Raw genomic sequence first — 22,461 nt, forward strand, 5'->3', positions numbered from 1 at the left:
GAACGGGAAGCCCAGCAGAGATGGTTTGAGTCTTGTTTTCAACACTCCCCCTGGCTGACTACCTTAATTTCCACCCTCCTGGGTCCACTTATAGTGTCAGTGGCCCAAGATGGAAAAGAGGAAGATTCCTCTACTTGAACAACAGACAGGGGGGATTGTGAGGCGAGCAGAAGTAACGCAGCTTAGATTAGGAGTAGACCTTCCTACTTGGTACCACTGTTTGCCAATTAGGACCAATTAGCTTTCACTTAATACTGACTGCTGTTTGCCAATTAGGAAATTAGGAACAGGGCGGAAACCCCCAGGAAAGTCCTGCGCGCGCGAAAGTATTGACCAATGAAATTGCTTTGCAAACGTGTAACCAATCCGCTTCTCACCCTATAAATTTGTGTAACAGCTTGGGCTTGGGGCTCTCTGACCCGCACCACTGCGTTGGTTGGGGGCGGAGAGTCCTGGCTCGAGTCAGTAATAAACTTCCCTTCCTGCGAGTTGCATTGTCTTGGAAGCCTTCTCTCTTCCCGCTCGGGGATTCGGACATCGGGCATAACACAATGAATGTGGACCCTTCACAGTGTCCTGAGGGAAATTAACGGACTGCTGGAACATGGCAGGGGCTTCTACTACATGTTCATCCTAGGATATGAGCTTATTTCTGGGGCAACAACGTTCAGGAATGAGAGTGGGAACACATGTCGAGGTAAGAATGACCCTGTGTCCTCCACCTCTCCATCCATGAGGGTTGGGATCAACCAAATGCTGAGTCATTCCTGCAGCATCCAGCGGGCAGGGCCTGGTTACAGGTACAGCACTCAGATCTGAGTTGGGACAAGTGTAACTACTGTTCCTTTCTCACCTGCACAGAGAGGCAGGGTGGCATAATGAGCCAGGGACCCAAATCTTGGCTTTGCTACCTGATAGCTGTGAGTTTGACACTGGCCAGGATACTGATTCAGACATCTTTCTTAACTTTTGAGATGTGATAATATTATTGTGACTTAATGTTTTCTTTTTTAAAAGTCCCTATCTATTACAGATAAAAACAAATGTAACTTTTCCTTTGGTTAACTGTGTGATCTTGGACAAATTACTTCACCTCTCTGTGCCCCAGCTTACCTAGCTATAAAATGGGGATGCATAACCATGGTGCTTACTGCATAGAATTGCTGTGAAGGTATATGAGATCACAAAGCAAAAAACAGTGATGGCTACTGGGATTTTTAAATTATGGCAATGATGATCTAACACACCCTCTCCTGGATGGTCGCCCTTGGGGGTTGTGTCCAGTGTGGGTGTTCAAGAGCAGCTGTGTTTGCCCAGCCCCTCACCACAGACACAGGAGGAGCCTAGCCTCCACATAACAGCATGCTTTTCCCCCTTTCCATGGGGAACAGGCAGGGAAGGGGAAGAGGAGGCCAGCAATGGGGCAAACAGGACTCCAAGAGCTGTCCATGAAGAGGGTTAGACTTGAACACTGAGGATAGGGAGGGGAGGAGAGTGAAGGTGGGAGATGAGGAAGTGGCTAAGCCCAGGGTCCAGAGGACTCTGAAAAGGGTCCCTTGACACCACCTGCTGCAGAGAGAAGAGCCCACAACCTTGGTCTCAGCCCCTTCCCAACCTCCCTGCAGATGGAGGCTGGCATAGCCTCCCTGGTGGGAAAAATGAGGGGACCTGCATCTGTGTGAAGGCTCTGCTGGTTCACAGGGTCCCCTGTGGGTGGATGTTGTGCTAAACATGTGACCTGGGCAGAATTCAAAGCCTTCATGTGAATTAGATAAAGGTCCCTCATCTCCAGATAAACACTGCGTGTTTGGGAAATGGAGATTGAGCTGGTTTTCCTCATTTGACGCCTTGGCTGGACACCCTTGTGCAGTGAACAACCTGCATAATTGCGCATGGTGGTCATGGATTCTACTCCATGTTTCTGGACTGTGAGTGTCCCCCACCCACTGTTGTCAACCCCTACTGAGACATGGATGAACAAGACTGAGGTGGGACGGGCCCCTAGCGGACCTCAAGCTGGTTGACTGAGAGAGCAACCTGTGGCTTTGGAGCAAAGCCTGTCACCTGAAGACTTAGCCCTGTGACAGGCTCATCTGGACTGTCTGTGCACCACCACTTCAGCATTCCAGCCTTTGCTTCTCCTGAGGATGTGTCTACCCATGTCCTGGTGTGGGGTCTGCTATGGGCAGGAGAACTGGGCTACACTTTGGGCTTCTTGTCCCACTTTCTTCAGGCATTAAAGGGCCATCCTGTATACCTACCTGGTCTCCCAACCCTCTCTGAACCCTAAAGCTCAGAACCTCTGCAGAGGGTGTCTTCTGGATGTTCAGAACATCCCCCACCACCTGGCATCTTATTTGTAAAACAAAGGAGGGCATGACATTCAAGATAGTCAATGAGGTCACAGCACCGTGGGTTCCAGAACAGTATCTGTCCTCTTCACCATCAATAGTGACTGCTGGGAGGACACCTGCCCTCACTGGGGCCTTCTCAGACCCCCTGGGTCATGGTGGACACAGTTGACCTGCTCATAAATGTGGGAGCAGAAAGTATCAAAGAAAGGCCCACTATTCCCAGCTGGCCGTGCCCCTGATAAAAAGCCCACCAGGGAAAGACAACTCCTGGCATCCTGACCCTACATCTCAGTTGCTCAGCTTTCATCTATTTCCCCACCCAAGGCTCCACCCTGACCCTCCCCAGTAATTTCAGTTCATGGACCTGAGGCAGCTCTGACGACTGGGGCCTGGGAGGATATTGTGTCAGGGGTATGTCAGGGTAACTTCAATGCCCAAACCACTGGAAGAGTTGGGTACATGAAGAGGCTTCCATCTGGACCAGATGACAAGAGAGGTCATCAAGGACCACTGCCCATTGCCTGACACCCTACTGAGATCAACTCAGATACCACGATGACCCAGACCATGTGGGTACAGAAGGTGGAGGCTGAGCCCCACTCAGCAGGGTGCACAGGTCCACATCCCTGGTGGGAGGTCAACTGCCAGATGGCAGAAACATCTGCCACCTTTCACCCAAGGGCACCTGCTCCCTGCTCCAGCCCCCCAGTTCTTATCCATCACAAGCCTTGGTCAGCTGTGGATCCTCACCACTTGCTGCCAGCCTGGGGGAAGCCTTCATGGGAATCAGAAAAGGGCACTTTCACAGCCCCAAGCCTGTGTGATCAGATGTCAGCTCCAGTGTCCAGCACAGCCTGGTGCCCACTGCCCAGTTGGCCATGGGCTTTTTACCATCATGCTCATTTTCTGTGCCACTGCCCACAAGCCTCGTTCTTGAGCAACCTGACTCAGGGGTGGGTCTTGGTCCATCTCCATGGAGCTGGAGTCTCAGAGTTAGCATGGACGGGAGAGTGCTGTCCTGCCGGGGTCAGCAGGATCCAAAGAGAACTCAGTTGGCAGCACTTGCCCTGGGGAAGTCAGACAAAGTCCATCACTGTGATCCAATATGGGCCATGTTCAGGAACCACAGCATTTCCTCTGCACTCAGTTCCCAGGAAGGCCCACCCAGTCCGTCTAAATCCTTAGCCTGTGACACATGCAGCTGTGATGCCCCCACCCCAGCTGGGAGCTTCCCGGAGAGGCTGAGGGAGCCAGAGCTCACAGACAGGGTGGACCTGGGTCACTTCTGGCCACACTGGAACAACAGAACATCTGGGTCACCATGCTCATCACCATAGGAAGCCTCCATGTGAATGAGAAAAGGCCCCCACAAACTGGGGATGAGAAAGCGGGCCCTTCTGGATGCTTCCATACCAAGAAACTTGGCCAACTCCCAGCCCGGAAAGCTGTCTACAGCTGCAGGTATCCATCACACTCTCCTTACCCTTGCAGATGTGGACGAATGTCTGTACAGACCCAGAGTCTGTAAAGGCCACAGCATCTGCATCAACACCCAGGGCAGCTACACCTGCCGGTGCCAAAACTTCTTTAATGTGCTCACGTGGTATTTCCTCAATCTCGGGTCAAATGAGAATGAAATCATCTTCATTAAAAAAAAGAAAAAGGAATTCCCAGGCACCATTTCTACATTACTTAGAGGAAACATTACTGATCTTGCCAGCTTGAGCTGTATCCACTCCTACTCTGCTCAGTGTGGCTGGAGATGAGAAAGGCATGACAGTAACACAGCCTAGGAGATACCGAGGTTCTGTCCGCACCACAAGTCGAAGCTTTGAGGATCCAAGGAGACCAATCAAGATACCATCCTGAGTCTGCCTTGGATGAAACTTTAATTCAGGGTTGGGATAAGGTGGTGGGAGTTCTGAGCTCTAGAAGGCAGGAGAGTTCATGGGGATGGAGAAATAAAAAATTGAATTCACCTAGCCTATCAGATAGCCTCCTACTGTTGTACCCAGCCTATTGGTAGTGAAGCTATCAGCTAGGGGTGTCTCAGGCACTCACCTGTTTCATATTATTTACAGCAAGCCCCCAAAACATTTTCTTCACTGGGGTCAAGGTTATGGCTGGATCAGTCCATGCAGTTCTAAATAAGCTCATAGAACTCACTTCAGAAAAAACCATCAGGGAGATTTTGAGGGACAAGATTTAATACTGACATGTTCTAGAGTTTACACAGCATGCTCACAACTACCCAACAAGGTTTGTATTCGATTTTACATTTCTACTTCCGTATACCCTAGAGCATGAGCACAACCAAAGATTTTGTTATATTCATCACCATACTGTTGATCTCCTTTACTCATTTCTCACTTTACCCAACTCCTTTCCCTCTGGCAATCACTATTCTGTTCCATGTATCCACATGTTTTTCCCTTTGGTTTGGATTGTTCATTTATTTTGCTCATTTGTTTTTTATATTACATATATGAGTTATTTCCCTTTACATAACATCTTCAAGACCAATCTCTGTTGTCACAAATGTTAAGATATCATCTTTTTAAGGCTTGGCGATATTCCATTGTGTGTCTATATATATGCATATATATATATATGTATATCTCACATCTTCCTTACCAATCAAATCACTGATGGATACTTAGGTATTTCCATGTATTGGCTATTGTAAATAATGTCATGATTAATATAGGGGAGCATATATCTATCTTTCTGGTAAAGCATTCTAATATTCTTTGTATAAATACCTCCAAATCGGATAGATGGATCATATGATAGTTTTATTCTTAATTTGTAAGGAATCTCCATTCTGCTTTCCATAGTGGCTTCACTAAAGTGTACGAGGGTTCTGTTTTCTCCACATCCAATCCAACACTCATTCTTTCTGGCTATTTTGATAATAGTGGTCTTATTGGGCATAAGGAGAATGCACACTGAGTTTTTGATTTGCATTTCCCTAATAGTCAAGTGAGCTTTAGGAAGCAATGCTATGAGCACAGCTAGTGGAGGTGATGGTATTTCAATTGAGCTATTTAAAATTCTAAAAGTTGATGCTGTTAAAGTGCTGCAATCAATAAGTAGCAAATTTGGAAAACTCAGCAATGGCCACAGGACTGGAAAAGTTCAGTTTTCCTTCCAATACAAAAGAAGAGCACTGCCAAAGAATGTTCAAACTACTGTACAATTGTGTTCATTTCACACGCTAGTAAGGTTATGCTCAAAATCCTTCAGTCTAGGCTTCAGCTGTTTGTGAACTGAGAACTTCCAGATGTACAAGCTGGGTTTCACAGAGGCAGAGGAACGAGAGGTCAAATTGCCAACATTTGTTGGATCATAGAGAAAGCAAGGAAGTTCCAGAAAAACATCAACTTCTGCTTCATTGACTACACCAAAGACTTTGTGTGGATCACAACAAACATGGAAAATTCTTAAAGAGTTAGGAGTAGCAGACCAACTTACTTGTCTCCCAAGAAACCCATATGTGGGTCAAGAAGCAACAGTTAGGACCAAATATGTAAAAACTGTTTCAGAATTGGGAAAGGAATATATCAAGGCTGTATATGGTCATCCTGCTCATTAAACTTACCAGCAGAGTACATCATGTGAAACGCCAGTCTGGATGAATCACAAGCTGTAATCAGATTGCCAGGAGAAATATCAACAACCTCAGATATGCAGATACCACTCGAATGGCAGAAGGTGAAGAGGAACTAAAAAGCCTCTTGATGAAGGTGAAAGAGGAGCATGAAAAAGCTGGCTTAAAATTCAACATTAAAATCTAAAATTTTGACACCCAGTCCCATCAGTTCACAGCAAATAGAAGGGAAAGTGGAAACACTGACAGATTTTCTTTTCTTGAGTCCTAAATTCACTGCAAACATGAAGTGAAGGACAAAGAAGCCTGGCAAGCTTCAGTTCTTGGGGTCTCAAAGAATTGAGCACAACTTAGTAATTGAACAACAACACAACAAATTAATTGTCCTTTAATTGCTCCTTTGTCATAAGTTAATTAATTTTCTCCTTTGTCATAAACTAATACACACACATATTATATATATATACACACACACACACACATATATGTCACTAATTAATTATATATACGTATAGTCCTTTATCTGGAAAAGGAAACGACAATCCATTTCAGTATTCTCGCCTGGAGAATCCCCATGGACAGAGGCGCCTGGCAGGCTACAGTCCATGGGGTCGCAAGAGTCGGACATAACTTAGTTACTAAACCACCACCACCACCATATTCATCTACCCATGCTCAGTCAAGTCAGACTCTTTTGCAACCCCATGGAATGCAGCCTGCCAGGCTCCTCTGCCTTGGAATTTTCCAGGCATGAATACTAGAGTGGGTTGCCATTTCCTACTCCAGGGGATCTTCCCAACCCAGGGATCAAACCCATGTCTCCTGGATTGGCAGGCAGATTCTTTATCACTAGCATCACCAGGGAACCCCAGGACGTATGCCACTTCTTGACTTCGAAGTATATCACAAGGCTCTAGTAATCGAGACAGCATAATATTTTCAGAAAAATTGATACACATATCAATGGAAGAGAATAGAAAGTTAAGATGGGTTTTCCCAGGATTGCTTTAGCTATTAGAGGTCTTTTGTGCTTCTGTATAAAGCTTAGAATTTTTTGTTCTATTTCTGTGGGGAAAAAAATTCATGGGATTTTGATGGAAATTGCTTTGAATCTGTAGCTTGCTTTGCAAAACATGGACATTTCAACAATGGTAATTCTTCCAATCATGAGCATATGATATATTTCCTTTTTTGTATGACAATTTTTTTAAACAATGCCTTATTGGTTTCAATATGTAGGTCTTTCACATCCTAGGTTAAATTTATTTCCAAGTACTTTATTCTTTTTTTAGCAATTGAAATGGAATTGTTTTCTTAATTATTCTTTCTGCTAGCTTATTGTTAGTGTATAGAAATACAACAGATTTTTGTATGCTGATTTGTGTCTTGCAACTTTACTTTTTTTATTTTTAATAAAATTTTGGTGATGTCTTCAGGGTTTTCTATATGTACAGAATCACATCATTCACAAACAGTGACAGTTTTACTTCATCTTTTTCAATCTGGATGGTTTTTTAAATTTTTTTGCCTAATTGCTCTGGCAAGAGTTTCAAGCTATGTTGTATAAGATTTGAAACAGGGCATTCTTGTCCCAGTCCTGATATTAGAGGAAAATCTTTCAGTTTTTCACCATTGAGTATGATGTCAGCTCTGGATTTGTCATATATGGCCTTTATTATGCTGAAATATGTCCCTTTTATACCCACTTGACTAAGAATTTTTTTATCAAAAATGGGCACTGATTCTTGTCAAATGCTTTTTTGCATCTATTTAGATTATCACTTTTTATCCTTCACTTTATTAATGTAGTGCACCACACTGAACGATTTCCAGATATAAGAAAAATTCTTGCATTTCCGAATTAAATCTTACTTGATCATGGCATATGGTTTCTCTGATGGAATTCTGTGTTTAGTCTTCTAATATTTTGTTCAGGATTTTTGGATGTATGTTCATGAGAGATATTGGCCTTTCGTTAAATTTTTGTGTGTTGCTCTTTCTGGTTTTGGATCAAGGTAATGTCGGGCTCATAAGGTGAGTTAGAAAGCTTTTCTTCCACTTCAATTTATTGGAGAAGATTGAATAGGTATTAAATCATTGAATGTTTGGGAGAATTCACCTGTGATGCCACGTGGTCCTGGACTTTTGTTTGGGCATAACATCTTGATCATTGTTTTAATCTCTGTGGTAATGGTTTTAGTCACTAAGTCATGTCCGACTGTTGCGACCTCATGGACTGTAGCCTACCAGGCTCCTCTGTCCATGGGATTTCCCAGGCAAGCATACTGGAGTGGGTTGCCGTTTCCTTCTCCAGAGGATCTTCCCAACCCAGAAATTGAACCCAGGTTTCCTGCATTGCAGGCAGATTCTTTACCAACTGAGCTAGGAGGAAATCCCTCATAATCTCTGTACAATTGATTGATCTCTTCAGCTTTTCTGCTGCTTCATTATTCAGTCTTGGAAGTTTGCATGATTCTAAAAATTCATCCATTTCCTCCATAAATATTCCTCCAAAAATTTGTCCAACTTGGTATTCTGCTGTTCTTAATATTCTCTGATGATCCTTTGTATTTCTGTGGTGTCTATTGTTATTTCGCACCAGGATGGTGGGTCCCTCCCTTGCATTCAGGATGGCATGATTTACAGATACCACTGCCCTGGGGGAGCTGGCTTCATGCAGGTGCCTCTCCTGTGTCGTGTTGTAAGGTTCACAGGCTCTACTACTGCAAGGATCAGATGCGATTCACAGTCACAGACACCTCAGAAGTTGGAGGAACAGTTTCCCAGGCCCCACGACTAAAGTTACCCAGTTGCCAGTGGCCACTAGTGTCTTTGTGATTGGGAGGCCAGAGTTTTGTGTTCCACCTCCCCTAATCCTGTCAGGTTCTCTGAGGCTGAAGGCTCAGCTATCACATGCAGATTCTTGAATTGCAAGCACTGCCTCCATTGTTCCCTCAGTTTCACCACTTTGATGCATTTCAGTCTACCCACTTTTAGAAGTATAAATTTGTGAATTATCTACCATCTTTATGTGATGGACAGAGACACTTGTGTTGCACTGGGTATTTTTTACTGATTGTAGATTGACGGGGAGAGCAAAGGCAGCTTTGCACTCCACCATGTTGCTGATATCACTCTCCATCTTATCTATTTTCTGAATTAGCACAGTACATATGAGAATCAATACCTTGGCATCACAAAATACTTGATAGTAGAACTAATTTCTGAAATCCTTCCAGTAACAGAGCACTGCTTTAAGGGATTTCTGCTTTCTGTTTCCTTGCCTGGAACTTGAACTGGGAATTAAAGCAGTTCAAGTCCTGAGTTCAATATTTCCTTCTCCAGGTTCTCCTGTGCCCTTAGAAATAACCCAACAAAACATTATACTTCTTTCACTAAGAAGCTGTAAGGTATCAAATACTTGGGTACTGAGATTCTCGCTTTCTAAAGGCATGTATCTGTAGTTATATAAAAGTAATAATTTAAGTTTAATTTAATGTAGATTTGCCATAGCATGCTGTGAAATATTGCTGTCTCTTTTAGCTACCATCCCCACACATGCACACTAGAGTCATGAATACCTTTAAATTTAATCAGAACACAGAACCAATTTCAGATGTCCAGTTCTAGAGTTATATTCCTTTGAAACCACTTCTGAAACCAGTAATTGCAGAAGTGAGCATTCAGTCATAGAACCAGGACTACTATGATTTAGGGATTATGAATTTATTACAGAAATTAGACCTTACACATTTGAGAGAAAGCTAGGAGTGGAAGATTTTAAAGGAGTTGTGGTTTTCAAAATAACCACCAACCAGTTATTCAAAGAACATCTAACTGCTGAAGAGAGACTGCAAAATTTGAGTTTGTGATGAAGATTTTGCAGATCTATCATATCTCTGGCTCTGCAGCCGAATGTCTGTTGATACACTTGAGGTCACTTCTGATCATCAGGAATATTAGCTGGGAAGAAGTGCTGACTAGAGCAGAATACAGTGAAGTCAAGCTAAAATTCATCACACACTTGCATCTATCTTTCAACTCAACAAATGCAAAGACCTGCAGAGAGCAATTATTGTTACTTCACTTCCACCTGTTTAATCACATACAATTTCTCTTTTGACAAGAGGTGAGGTGATTCTAGAAATCTTTTTAATCAAGTTGATACAGAACAACTCAGCGCAAACATGTAGCTGGTAGTAACTAATAGGATTGCATTCCAAACCTGAACCACAACTTTTTTTCTACCAATCAGGCTTTATTTGACTAAAACCATGCTCCTTTGTTTTCATGTTGTCTATTTCTTCTTTGTTGGCTAACTTCTGTTACAATGGCAGAATTGAGCGGTTGTCATAGGTGCTACGTGACTTGAGAGCCAAAGATGTGTACGTACTCTCTTCTCCTTTACAGAAGTTAGAGACTCCGTGTCTAGATTAGCAGACAATTAGCATAAAGATAGGTATACTGAAAGAAAAAGTTGATGCAATGAGATGTTATCATTGTAATCAATGGTACAATTCTAAATGAAAAATCAGGTTCAATCTCTCATATATCTATAGAAATTTTAACATTCATTACTAATCTGACAAGTAAAATGAAATATCAACTATATATTTTTAATTAATGAATATTTTAAATATAGGTTACTCAAAAAATAAAATTCACTTAATTAAAATTATTACAGTTAAATTCCTTTGTTTCTAAAATTGGGGATGAAATTTAGGAAAAGAAAGCAGGAAAAGGATGAAAAGAGTTTAGAGATATCTAGGTCGTTATCAAACAAAATACATGAAATGTTGTTTCAAAAATTTGTAAATTTCATGAACAGAAACAGTCATGAAGTATCTGGATTTCCGAATCTTAATATATATTTTTTTTATTATTATTATTTTTTTCCAGTGGGTTTGTCATACATTGATATGAATCAGCCATGGATTTACATGTATTCCCAATCCCGATCCCCCCTCCCACCTCCCTCTCCACCCGATTCCTCTGGGTCTTCCCAGTGCACCAGGCCGGAGCACTTGTCATGCATCCCACCTGGGCTGGTGATCTGTTTCACCATAGAGAGTATACATGCTGTTCTTTTGAAATATCCCACCCTCACATTCTCCCACAGAGTTCAAAAGTCTGTTCTGTATTTCTGTGTCTCTTTTTCTGTTTTGCATATAGGGTTATCGTTATCACCTTTCTAAATTCCATATATATGTGTTAGTATGCTGTAATGTTCTTTATCTTTCTGGCTTACTTCACTCTGTATAATGGGCTCCAGCTTCATCCATCTCATTAGGACTGGTTCAAATGAATTCTTTTTAATGGCTGAGTAATATTCCATGGTGCATATGTACCATAGCTTCCTTATCCATTCATCTGCTGATGGGCATCTAGGTTGCTTCCATGTCCTGGCTATTATAAACAGTGCTGTGATGAACATTGGGGTGCACGTGTCTCTTTCAGATCTGGTTTCCTCAGTGTGTATGCCCAGAAGTGGGATTGCTGGGTCATATGGCAGTTCTATTTCCAGTTTTTTAAGAAATCTCCACACTGTTTTCCATAGCGGCTGTACTAGTTTGCATTCCCACCAACAGTGTAAGAGGGTTCCCTTTTCTCCACACCCTCTCCAGCATTTATTGCTTGTAGACTTTTGGATAGCAGCCATCCTGACTGGCGTGTAATGGTACCTCTTTGTGGTTTTGATTTGCATTTCTCTAATAATGAGTGATGTTGAGCATCTTTTCATGTGTTTGTTAGCCATCTGTATGTCTTCTTTGGAGAAATGTCTGTTTAGTTCTTTGGCCCATTTTTTGATTGGGTCATTTATTTTTCTGGAATTGAGCTGCAGGAGTTGCTTGTATATTTTTGAGATTAATCCTTTGTCTGTTTCTTCATTTGCTATTATTTTCTCCCAATCTGAGGGCTGTCTTTTCACCTTACTCAAAATGGATTAAAGATCTAAATGTAAGACCAGAAACTATAAAACTCCTAGAGGAGAACATAGGCAAAACACTCTCCGACATAAATCACAGCAAGATCCTCTATGACCCACCTCCCAGAATATTGGAAATAAAAGCAAAACTAAACAAATGGGACCTAATGAAACTTAAAAGCTTTTGCACTACAAAGGAAACTATTAATATATATTTTTAAATTTAGTTTTATTCATGGGCACCTCTCCAGCCCCAAGACAAGCATCTCTGTTGCCCTTTGAAAGTGATAGAAGTGGCAAGATTTATCAAAGGACATTTTATGTCCTTATTTCTCATACTATAGATAAAAGGTTCAGCAGGGTGTAACCACTGTATACATAACTGAAGCTATTTTACTGACCTTGGTACTTAAGGTTATTCTAGAACTTATCTACATCTCAAGTCTTGTAGCACAGAACAAGGAAACAATAGAGATGTGAGATCCATGGGTGGAAAATGCCTTATACTTGCTTCTAACTGATGAAATTCTCAGCATAGAGAAAAGAATCTTAGAGTAAAAGAAAAGGTACTAGTGAATGAAATAAAACTCACCAGACCAGATGCAAAATACAGCACTAGGTGATTTAAAAAATTGTCAGAACAGGTATGTTGAAGCACCTGATTGCTTTCTCTGAAAAAGTGGGGAATTATCATGTCAGCACAGAAGGAGAGCTGCAACACAAGTAAACCAGTTAACAAAGAGTTCAGAACACTTAATAACCAGCCTACCAGAAGCAGGAGGCCACAGAGCTGGGGATCATGATGACTGTGTAATCCAAGGGCTGACAGATGGCTACAAACCAGTCATGGGCCACTGCATTTAGGAGAAAGTAATCCAAAGCTAAAAGAGCAACAAAAAGTATAACTGGCAGAGGCAGTCTTCATAGGTTTGGCTTTGCTCTTTATCTGGACATTCCACAGCATCTTTGGAATGGGTGTGGAGATAAAACAAATGTCTACAAAGAATAGGTTGGAGAGGAAGAAATACATGGGTGTGTGGAGGTGGGAGCCAGAGACAATGGCCAGGATAATGAGAAGGTTCCCAAAGAAGGTGATCAGGTACAAGAACAGGAACAGCCCAAAAAGGAGAGGCTGCAGCTCTGTCTCTTCTGAGAATCCAAACACAAAAAAAATTCTGCAACCTGTGTGTGGTTTCCTGGCTCCATGTTGCTTATGAGATTTCCAGTGACTCAGATGGTAAAGAATCTGCCTGTGATGAAGGATAGCTGGGTTCAATCCCTGGATAGGGAAGATCCCCTGAAGACGGTAATGGCTACCCACTCCAGTATTCTTTCCTGGAGAATCCCATGGACAGAGGAGCCTGGCCAGGCTATAATCCATGGGGTTGCAAAAAGTAGGACATGACTGAGCAATCAACATACATGTTCAGAAGAATGTAATTGGTCCGCCTTCTCCTGGGTACAGCCAACTGTGTGTCAGCATTGTACCTGATTTCATCCTTTTCCCTAATCTGTCTTTCCTCCAAAAATTCTTTCCTCCAAAAAATCAAGAATCTTTCTTAGAAAGTCTCTTGATCGTTAAACTTTTCTTATATTGTCTTCCCCACCGATTCCCCTAAAATTCACAAATGAAAATAGCCCATTGTGCTCTTCCATATCCCCCAGCACCTATGAAGATGTGGTGGCTCACCCAAATAATGTCATGGAAACATCCATGTTCTCCCATCCAATTACTTCCTTGAATGGTGGACAAAATTGGAAGCTGCCCCTAAAAGAGCAAGGAGATGGAACCACTCACGAAGCTTCCACGAGATGATTGTGGTTTCTCATCCCCTTTGATGAGACAGACTTGGATATATCAAGGAAAAGCATTTGTAACTTTTTTGTGACTTATGAATGTGAATTCCCATAGGACCTCATTGAATGAAATATCCCTTGGTCTTTTTTCTCTGATGGATGTGATTCTTACTTGCTAGGATATTAAAAGAAAGCAAATGCTTGTGCCAGATTTTCCCCTTTAGGGTGTACATGGGAGCTCGAGTCATGTCTCCTATCTCACTGGACTTCTCAGAGTATCTTACAAGATGCAGGGTATCATTAAAAGTTGACTTATGTGGCTATGACATGCAATTTCTTCTTCTAAGACTTGAAGGACACAATCAAACACCTTGAGTTGACACTATAGGAGCCTGACCCAAACAGATGAGAAATGTCCTTGATCTCACCTGATCCAAGAGAGAATTACTGTGTGTATTTATCATGAGGACCCTTTTAACTAACTGACAGTGCACATTAATAAAAGGGAACACCATCCACTGACTGGGTCCATGGTGCAACAATCATTGGATGTTTGCCATGGAAAGTCTCATGGGGTCGTCACAGGTAAATCTGGTAATTTCAGTAAGATGAGAGCAAGTGAACATTAACAATCTATTATGCCACCGAGAAAGATTGAAGGTGAGAGGAGAAGGAGACAACAGAGGATGAGATGGTTAGATGACATCACCAACTCAACGGACATGAGTTTCAGTAAGCTCTGGGAGTTGGTGATGGACAGGGAGGCCTGGTGTGCTGCAGTCCATGAGGTCACAAACAGTTAGACACAACTGAGCAACTGAACTGAACTCATGCCGTTGAGTTATCCATGAGGCTTACAGTTAATCATATGACATTCAAGGAATTATAGTAATATTTTTAATAATAATAACATGAAAATCTAAGTCAATGACAAAGTCCAAGTTCGTGGTCAAGCAAAGGTGTTCATTTGGTAGAATACTGCCAACAACCCCCACCCACCCATCCAAATCACTGTGCTGATTTTCTACACTATGATGGAAAATAAGCGATCAGTGTGAAAACATATCACAGAGGGATGGAATTCAGTTGGGGATAACAAAAGAGGAGGAAAAATCTTTCTAAGGAGGGGATATTCAGGATATATTAGAGAACAAAAGTGATAATATAGGGTGATGACTAGTTGAAAGGGAAGAGGGAAGAGGTACACACTGGGAAGAAGCTCTGCTGGATCTTTTTTCTGTTTCTTCTCCTATTTTCTTCAGCACAGTTTAAAGAGACAAGGTAGAAACTTGTCAGTCTGACATGTCAATGTATGGCAAAAACCACTACAATATTCTAAAGTAATTAGCCTCCAACTAATAAAAATAAATGGGAAAAAAATAAAATAAAATAAAAATAAAAACTCCCTTGAAGCAAAAGGGAAGAATCCAAAATGTTTGGATAGAGATAAGTGACTGTGATCTATCTATAGCATTAAAAGACATTCCCTAGCCCAGTCTGGGATTCCCATGTGGCACAGTGGTAAAGAAACCACCTGCCAATACCAGAGACACAGGTTCAATCTGTGGGTTGGGAAGATCCTCTGGAGAAGAAAATGGCAACCTATTCCAGTATTCTTGCCTGGGAAATCCCATGGACACAGGAGCCTAGCAGGCTATGGTCCATGGGGTCAGAAAGAATCTAACATGGTTTAGCAACTAAACAACGACAACCCAGTCTACCTTGACAAAGAACTGATTCTTTCCTTTCCTTTTTATGTTAATAAAAGTCAAGGTATATTGTTAAGATTCTAAATCAGAGTGATCTGGTGTCTATGAACTTTTAAGTGAGGGAATAGATTGTCACCTGAGAGTCAAATGGTATAATCAATAATTATAGTGTGATTATTGTAAATTCTATGTACCCTCACTCAACCAAAAGTGCACAATTTTTATTCCTCCATTCCTAACACAGTGCCTGTCACACTTGAGATATGTGCTACAGACTGAATTGTGTCCCCTCAAAACTCATGTGTTCAAATTCAATTCCCCAAAGTGACATGACTGTATTTGGAGATAGAGCTTCTAGGAGTTGATACAGCTTTTGGGAAAATTAAATTGGAGGAAGTCTTATTCAGGCTTCAGAAACAGGAGAGCAGGTCTCTAACCTTGCTTCTGACCTCCCTGGACACTGCTCGGATCCCATGCCTACCCACAAGCACAGCTAGTCAGCCAGCACTTTAGATAAGAAAGAGAGTGGGATGTGAAATTTTTGAGCCCCTGGAGGTCAAATCAACCACTCAAGGTTTAATGAAATCTTATGACTCACAAGAAAACAAAATTTCAAAATGGTTAAACCAAGGCTGCATTTTGTGTACAAACTGATGATAGTATCAGTTTGCAGCCTGGGATTATAAATGAGAACCTCCAAAACTACAATCATAAAACTCACCATGGAGTGGATGAACTGCCCAGGAGAGTTTCCCCACTGGGGCTCCAGATCTCTTTCAGTGAGGGACTTTTCTTTACCAGCTGAGCCACAGGGAAAGCCCGAGGGACTTTTCAGCCCTGTTTAGTTCTGGATGTCAGTTGACCCAGTTTGGTGATGTATATGCTGTTGCTTCAACCCACTCCAGTGTTTTTGCCTGGAGAATCCCAGGGATGGGGGAGCCTGGTGGGCTGTCGTCTATGGGGTCGCACAGGGTCGGACATGACTGAAGCGACTTAGCAGGAGCAGCAGCATACTGTTACTTATCTCTATTGTTTCTATTTTTTTTTTCTTTAAATGGCTGCATATTGAAATCAAATAATCTTCTTTAAAAATTGAAATTATTTACTTGTGTGTAGTGAGTGGTTTATTTTGTTATCAAATCCTTTGAACCTAAAACAAAAGTAAAACTTTCAGCAAAACAACAGGTTAAATGAAGTCATAACTGTGGTGTCATAATTTAATACACTTGGTAGCCTTATAAGAAGAGAAAGAGCTTCCTCTTTCTCTTTGCTTCTCTCTCTTCCTCTCTCTCTCTCTGTGTGTTTCCACTCTCATGAAAAGGCCATTTGAAGGCACGGTGAGGAAGCAACCACGTGAAAGCCAGAAAGAGTGCTCTCACCAAAACCCAACTGTTTTGGCACCTGATCTCAGGCTTCCATCCTCCAGAAATGTGAGAAATAAATTTCTGTTAATTAGGCTGCCCAATCTCTTATATTTTGTTACAGCATCCCAAGCTGACTAATGCAATGTGTAGCAACCACTTGATGAATGACTGAGCAACATCCCTTAGACAAATTCCCCAAGGGTTCTTCAATTCTGGAGCAATGTATATTTCCATATTAGTCTCTGCCCTTAGATGAGATCATATATGGTGTAAGGCAATAATATCCTGTGTGCCCTGATTCTGGTTTGGCCCCTGGGAGAAGTTTCTTTGTTTTCTCAGAGTTATGCTTCAGGAAGAATTGTCTCCTGTAGTAGAATGTCACCCATGTAAATCATCTCTCCCCAGCTAGTCAGGGGAGCTGAAGGCATGTGTACAGAGTTGGTTTTACCTAGAGTCCAAGTTTACACTTCCTCCAGACTTTAAGCCAACCCTTAAAAGATATGATGTCTTCCATTATGTGCTAGAAATTGATATCAAGAGGAAGCAAACACTACTCTAGTGAAAATGGTTTAAGACACAGGTAGACTGGCCACTCAGAGAAGACCTTTCAGGATGTCCATTGTTTTCACTTGTCATCCTTCAAAGTCTTTCAAAACTATTTTTAAAGCAATGTCCTCACAAATATTTGCATAAAAGATGTATGATATCTCCATCTCCTCTGAAGAATCCCTCATGCTTCATATTCAGTATATCCTAAGCCCATTCTTTGGCACAGGCACCACTGATCTGATTAGAATCACCTTAGCATTGGTTTTGACTATGGTATAACTTCATAGAAATTGCTTCTATTATGGGAACTTTCTGGCATTATTCATTCATAATAGATTTTTGGAATTCATTTAAATTTTCATTTGTATCTGTAGTTGGTTTCTTTTTATTGCTTAGTAGACTTCATTGTATGAATATACTACAACTTTTTTATAATTATTTATCAGTGGATATTTCAGGTTTTCCTCCATTTTGTCTACTATGAATAAACTTGTAATAAATGTTTGTGAATAAGTCTTTGTGTGGACATATGCTTTCATTTTCTTCGAAAAAAAACAAGAAGCAGAATTTCTGAGTCTTACTGTAAACATGTTGGCTTCCCAGGGGGCTCAGTGGTAAAGAATTCACCTGCCATTAGAGGAGATGCAACAGACTTGAGTTCAATCCCTGGAGAAGAAAATGGCCACCAGCTCCAGTATTCTTGCCTGGAAAATTCCGTGGAATGGGGAGCCTGGAGGATTAAAGTCCATGGGGCTAGAATGAGTGAGATATGACTGAATGACTAAGCAGGCACACATACCCTGTAAATATGTATATTTCTACAAGAGATAATCAAGTTTTTTCAAAGTGTTGGGTCATTTTGTCATCCTGTGTAAATATATAAGAATTATACCAGTTTTCTATACCTCTGTATTACTTATCCTTATTTTAGTGTCACAAATTCTCCCATAAAACTTAGACAATGTACACATATCAATTATCTCAAAGTTTCTGTGATTCAAGAATCTGGACATGACTAAGCTGGGTTCCCTGAGCCCTGGTCTCTCACAAGGGTACAATCTACCTGTCAGTCATTGGAGGAGAGCAGGTGCAGATTATTGTAAATACATCAGTTGGTGACTCCAGTTGCTTCTCCTATTGTGGATGTGATCTAGTTACAAATCGGATTAACCCAAACCCTGGCCATTAGTGTACAGACTCTGATATGTCAGATGACTTGTCAACAGAAGATCGTATGAAGTACAGTTACTTTCATCTGGTAGAGAAAGCATTACACAATTTCTTCATCAATCATGTATTATTTTAAGCATTACATTTCCTGTATTACATATTATACTTCTGAAAACTTATGCAGTAGGCTCTATTTCCCACACTAAACCCAGAGAATATGTTAAGAGATCAAAATTTTAAAGAAAATATAGGAAGAAACCATTGCTTATAATATATGAAAAATGAAAGAAACTGAACTCTGTAAATAACTTAAACTTCATATTGTCTTTCTGGTCACTGATAATATTAATCATGATTAGGATCTTTTAGGGTTTTGAGAACTGTTACTCATGAAAAAGTCTCTATCTTCAGACAAATACTTCCCTTATACTGAGAACGTTTCTCTGCTGAAGAGTGTTTTAAGGGCTTGCTTTATGTCTCTGTTTTTAAGACTGTAGATGAAAGGATTCAGCATGGGTGTGACCACAGTGTACATCACTGAGGCTACTGCAGTTGCCCTGGAGTTTTGTGTGCTAGCAGAGCTAAGATACACCCCAAGGCTTGTACCATAGAACAAGGAGACAGTTGAGAGGTGAGACACACATGTGGAAAATGCTTTATACTTGCCCCTTGTGGATGAAATTTTCAAAATGGAGGATACAATCTTAGAGTAAGAGAAAAGGATACCAGTGAGTGGAATAATAACCAGAACTCCACTTGCAAAATATATCATCAGGTCATTGAGGAAAGTATCAGAACAAGCAAGCTGAACCACCTCATAAAGTTCACCAAAAAAGTGATGAATTTCCAATTTTGTGCAAAAAGAGAGTCGCAAAATCATTAAGCCATGTAACAGAGAGTCGAAGACACTCACTAACCAGGATGTCAGAAGCAGGAGGTCACAAAACTTAGGGTTCATGATGATCATGTACTGCAGTGGGTGACAGATGGCTGCAAACCGGTCATAAGCCATCACAGTCAAGAGGATGTTGTCTAATATCCCAAAAAGCATGAAAAAATACATCTGTACAATGCAGCCTTCATAGGTGATAACTTGACTCTGAGTCTGGATGTTCCACAGCATCTTTGGGATGGTGGTAGAGGTGAAACACATGTCTGAAAAAGATAGGTTGAAGAGAAAGAAATACATGGGTGTGTGGAGGTGGGAGTCGGTGATAATGGCCAGGATGATGAGAAGGTTCCCAATGAAGGTGACCAGGTACATGAACAGGAAGATCCAAAAGAGGAGAGGCTGCAATAATACTTCTTCTGAGAGTCCCAGGAGGATAAATTCTGAAATACCGGTTTGGTTTCCTGGTCCCATGTAGTCAGTGAAACTGCAGAAATGGAAACAGGAACAGTGCAAATTTAGCTAAAAGAAGCCATCAAGAAATTAACGGAGAAGGAAGCAAGATGTTCTGCAGTAGATGAATGGATAAGTAAATTAGGCATATCCAAACAATGCACGCGACTTTATTTTTCTGTACTCCAAAATCACTGCAGATTGTGATTGCAGCCAAGAAATTAAAAGACGCTTACTCCTTGGAAGGAAAGTTATGACCAACCTAGATAGCATATTAAAAAGCAGAGACATTACTTTGTCAACAAAGGTCCGTCTACTCAAGGCTATGGTTTTTCCAGTGGTCATGTATGGATGTGAGAGTTGGACTATAACAAAAGCTGAGCACCGAAGAATTGATGCTTTTGAACTGTGGTGTTAGAGAAGACTCTTGAGAGTCCCTTGGACTGCAAGGAGATCCAACCAGTCCATCCTAAAGGAGATCAGTCCTGGATGTTCATTGGTAGGACTGATGTTGAAGCTGAAACTCCAATACTTTGGCTGCCTGATGCAAAGAAGAGCTGACTCATTGGAAAAGACCCCGACGATGGGAAACATTGAGGGCAGGAGGAGAAGGGGAGGACAGAGCATGAGATGGTGGGGTGGCATCAGTGACTCAATGGACATGGGATGGGGTGGACTCCGGGAGTCGGTGATGGACAGGGAGGCCTGGCGAGCTGCGGTTCATGGGGTCGCAAAGGGTTGGACACGACTGAGCGACTGAACTGAAACAATCCACTATGGTGTCACTGAGTCCTCCTGCATCTGAAGCAGAGTTGATAGGGCCAGCAGAAGTCTTCTATAGGATAAGTCTGTTAGTTAGCTTTCCTCTGAGAATTACAATTTTTAGTTCAAGTATCCCAATAGGGTAGCCATGTCTACTGGGATCTCAAGAATGAGCCAGACATGAAGCAGGGAACTTTACAAGTCTTCTATGTGCATGCAAAGAGAAAGAAAATACAGAGAAGGAAAGAGAAATGAAATTAACAAAAAGGGAGGAAAAGAAACAAAAGACTGTATTCCACTGGAAGAAGAAGTGATGGGGAATCACCTTCTTTGGGTAATAGCAGTATTATACATCTATCTTATAGCTCCCTGAATGCCCTCAATATGTGCTCAGGGCTGGTGCACTGGGAAGACCCAGAGGGATGGGATGGGGAGGGAGGTGGGATGGGGGATCAGGATGGGGAACACATGTAAATCCATGGCTGATTCATGTCAATGTATGGCAAAAACCACTACAACATTGTAAAGTAATTAGCCTCCAACTAATAAAATAAATGAAAAATAATAATAATAATATGAATACCCAACTGGATAAATATTTTCAATCTTTATGACCTACAATGATTCATAGCCTCACACTACCATTTAGCCTCATGCTACTATCATCTGTTTAAATAAAAATCAATAAATAGTTTTAAATTCATATAATAAAATTGATAGAATTAAAGCAAAACATTTTAAAGTTTTTTTCTCCCAAAATCCAGTGACCTGGGAAAATGTTTTGATAGGTAAAACAGTTATTTTTAAAATATTGCTGAAATGATAGTGAATTCTAGCAATAATTTCAGAAAGAAATTACTTTAATTCCCTACAAAGTTTCCAGAACATAGAAGCAGTTAGGATACTTCCTAATTCGTTCTGGAAAGCCAACCTTAACTAATAGAAAGCTAGGTAGACATATTACAGGAAAAGAAAACTGCAGATCAATATAACTCGCAAATATAGGTACAAAAGTCCTCAACAAAATATTAGCAAGTCAAAACAAACAATAGAGGGAATTTTATCACAAGACCAAGAATTTATTCCAGGTATGCAGGATGGGTGCAAAATTTGAAAATAAATGTAATCTATTCCTTCCTTCAGTTACCAATAGTGTTAACTTTAAATTTTGTTAATAACCTCATGTCAATTTTTAAAATACTAATGAGAAAATCAATTTAATCTACCATATCAACTAGCTAATAAAGAGAAATCATATCAATTGATGCAGAAAGAGCAGTTGACAAAACCCAAAACACATTAATAATAGTAATAATAAAGCCCTCAGTAGATTGAGTATAGGAACTTCCTCTGTTTTATAGAGAATGTGTGACATAAAGCCAACAACTAAAAATCCTACTTGATGGTGAGAAAATGGGACAGAGCCCTCTCACAAAAATTACCTCAGGATGCATCATATACTTAAAACACAAAACCATAAGTCATCTAGAAGAAAACACTGAGGGAAATCTAGAGTGTCTTTGGTTTGATAATTAGCTTTTAGACACAGCACCAAAAGAATAATTCATGAAAAAATAACTTGTATTTCATTTCTTTTTAAATCTGCTTTGTAAAAGTCACTAAGAGTGACAATAGACAAGCAACAATCTTAGAAAAAGTACTTGAAAAACTTGTGTCTAATAAAGGACTTGAATCCAAATTATACATAGAAATCATAAATTCAACAATAAGAAAACAAGTAACCCAATTTAAAATGACACCACTGCAGTGACTTAGCAAGAACGAAGTCAAAGACATCTCACCAAAGAAGAAACAGTGATAGCAAGAAAGCTTCTGGAAAAATGCACAGCATCTTTTATCTTTAGATAATTAGAACAA

At 40.9% G+C, this 22,461-nt stretch overlaps 1 protein-coding gene across 1 annotated transcript; it reads right to left on the minus strand.

Annotated features, from left to right (window-relative positions):
- Positions 1-18,903: 18,903 nt before the first annotated feature.
- LOC122699354 (olfactory receptor 7A17-like) lies at positions 18,904-19,842 on the minus strand. Its single transcript, XM_043911185.1, has one exon. It carries the CDS (start codon positions 19,840-19,842, stop codon positions 18,904-18,906), a length of 939 nt encoding a protein of 312 aa, XP_043767120.1.
- Between the last annotated feature and the right edge of the window lie 2,619 nt (positions 19,843-22,461).

Source organism: Cervus elaphus, chromosome 9 (assembly GCF_910594005.1).
Source record: "Cervus elaphus chromosome 9, mCerEla1.1, whole genome shotgun sequence".
In the NCBI taxonomy this organism is placed as follows: domain Eukaryota; kingdom Metazoa; phylum Chordata; class Mammalia; order Artiodactyla; family Cervidae; genus Cervus; species Cervus elaphus.

Coding starts and splice junctions, on each gene's coding strand:
- LOC122699354 (XM_043911185.1), bottom strand. CDS start 19,842: ATGGGACCAGGAAACCAAACCGGTATTTCAGAATTTATCCTCCTGGGA.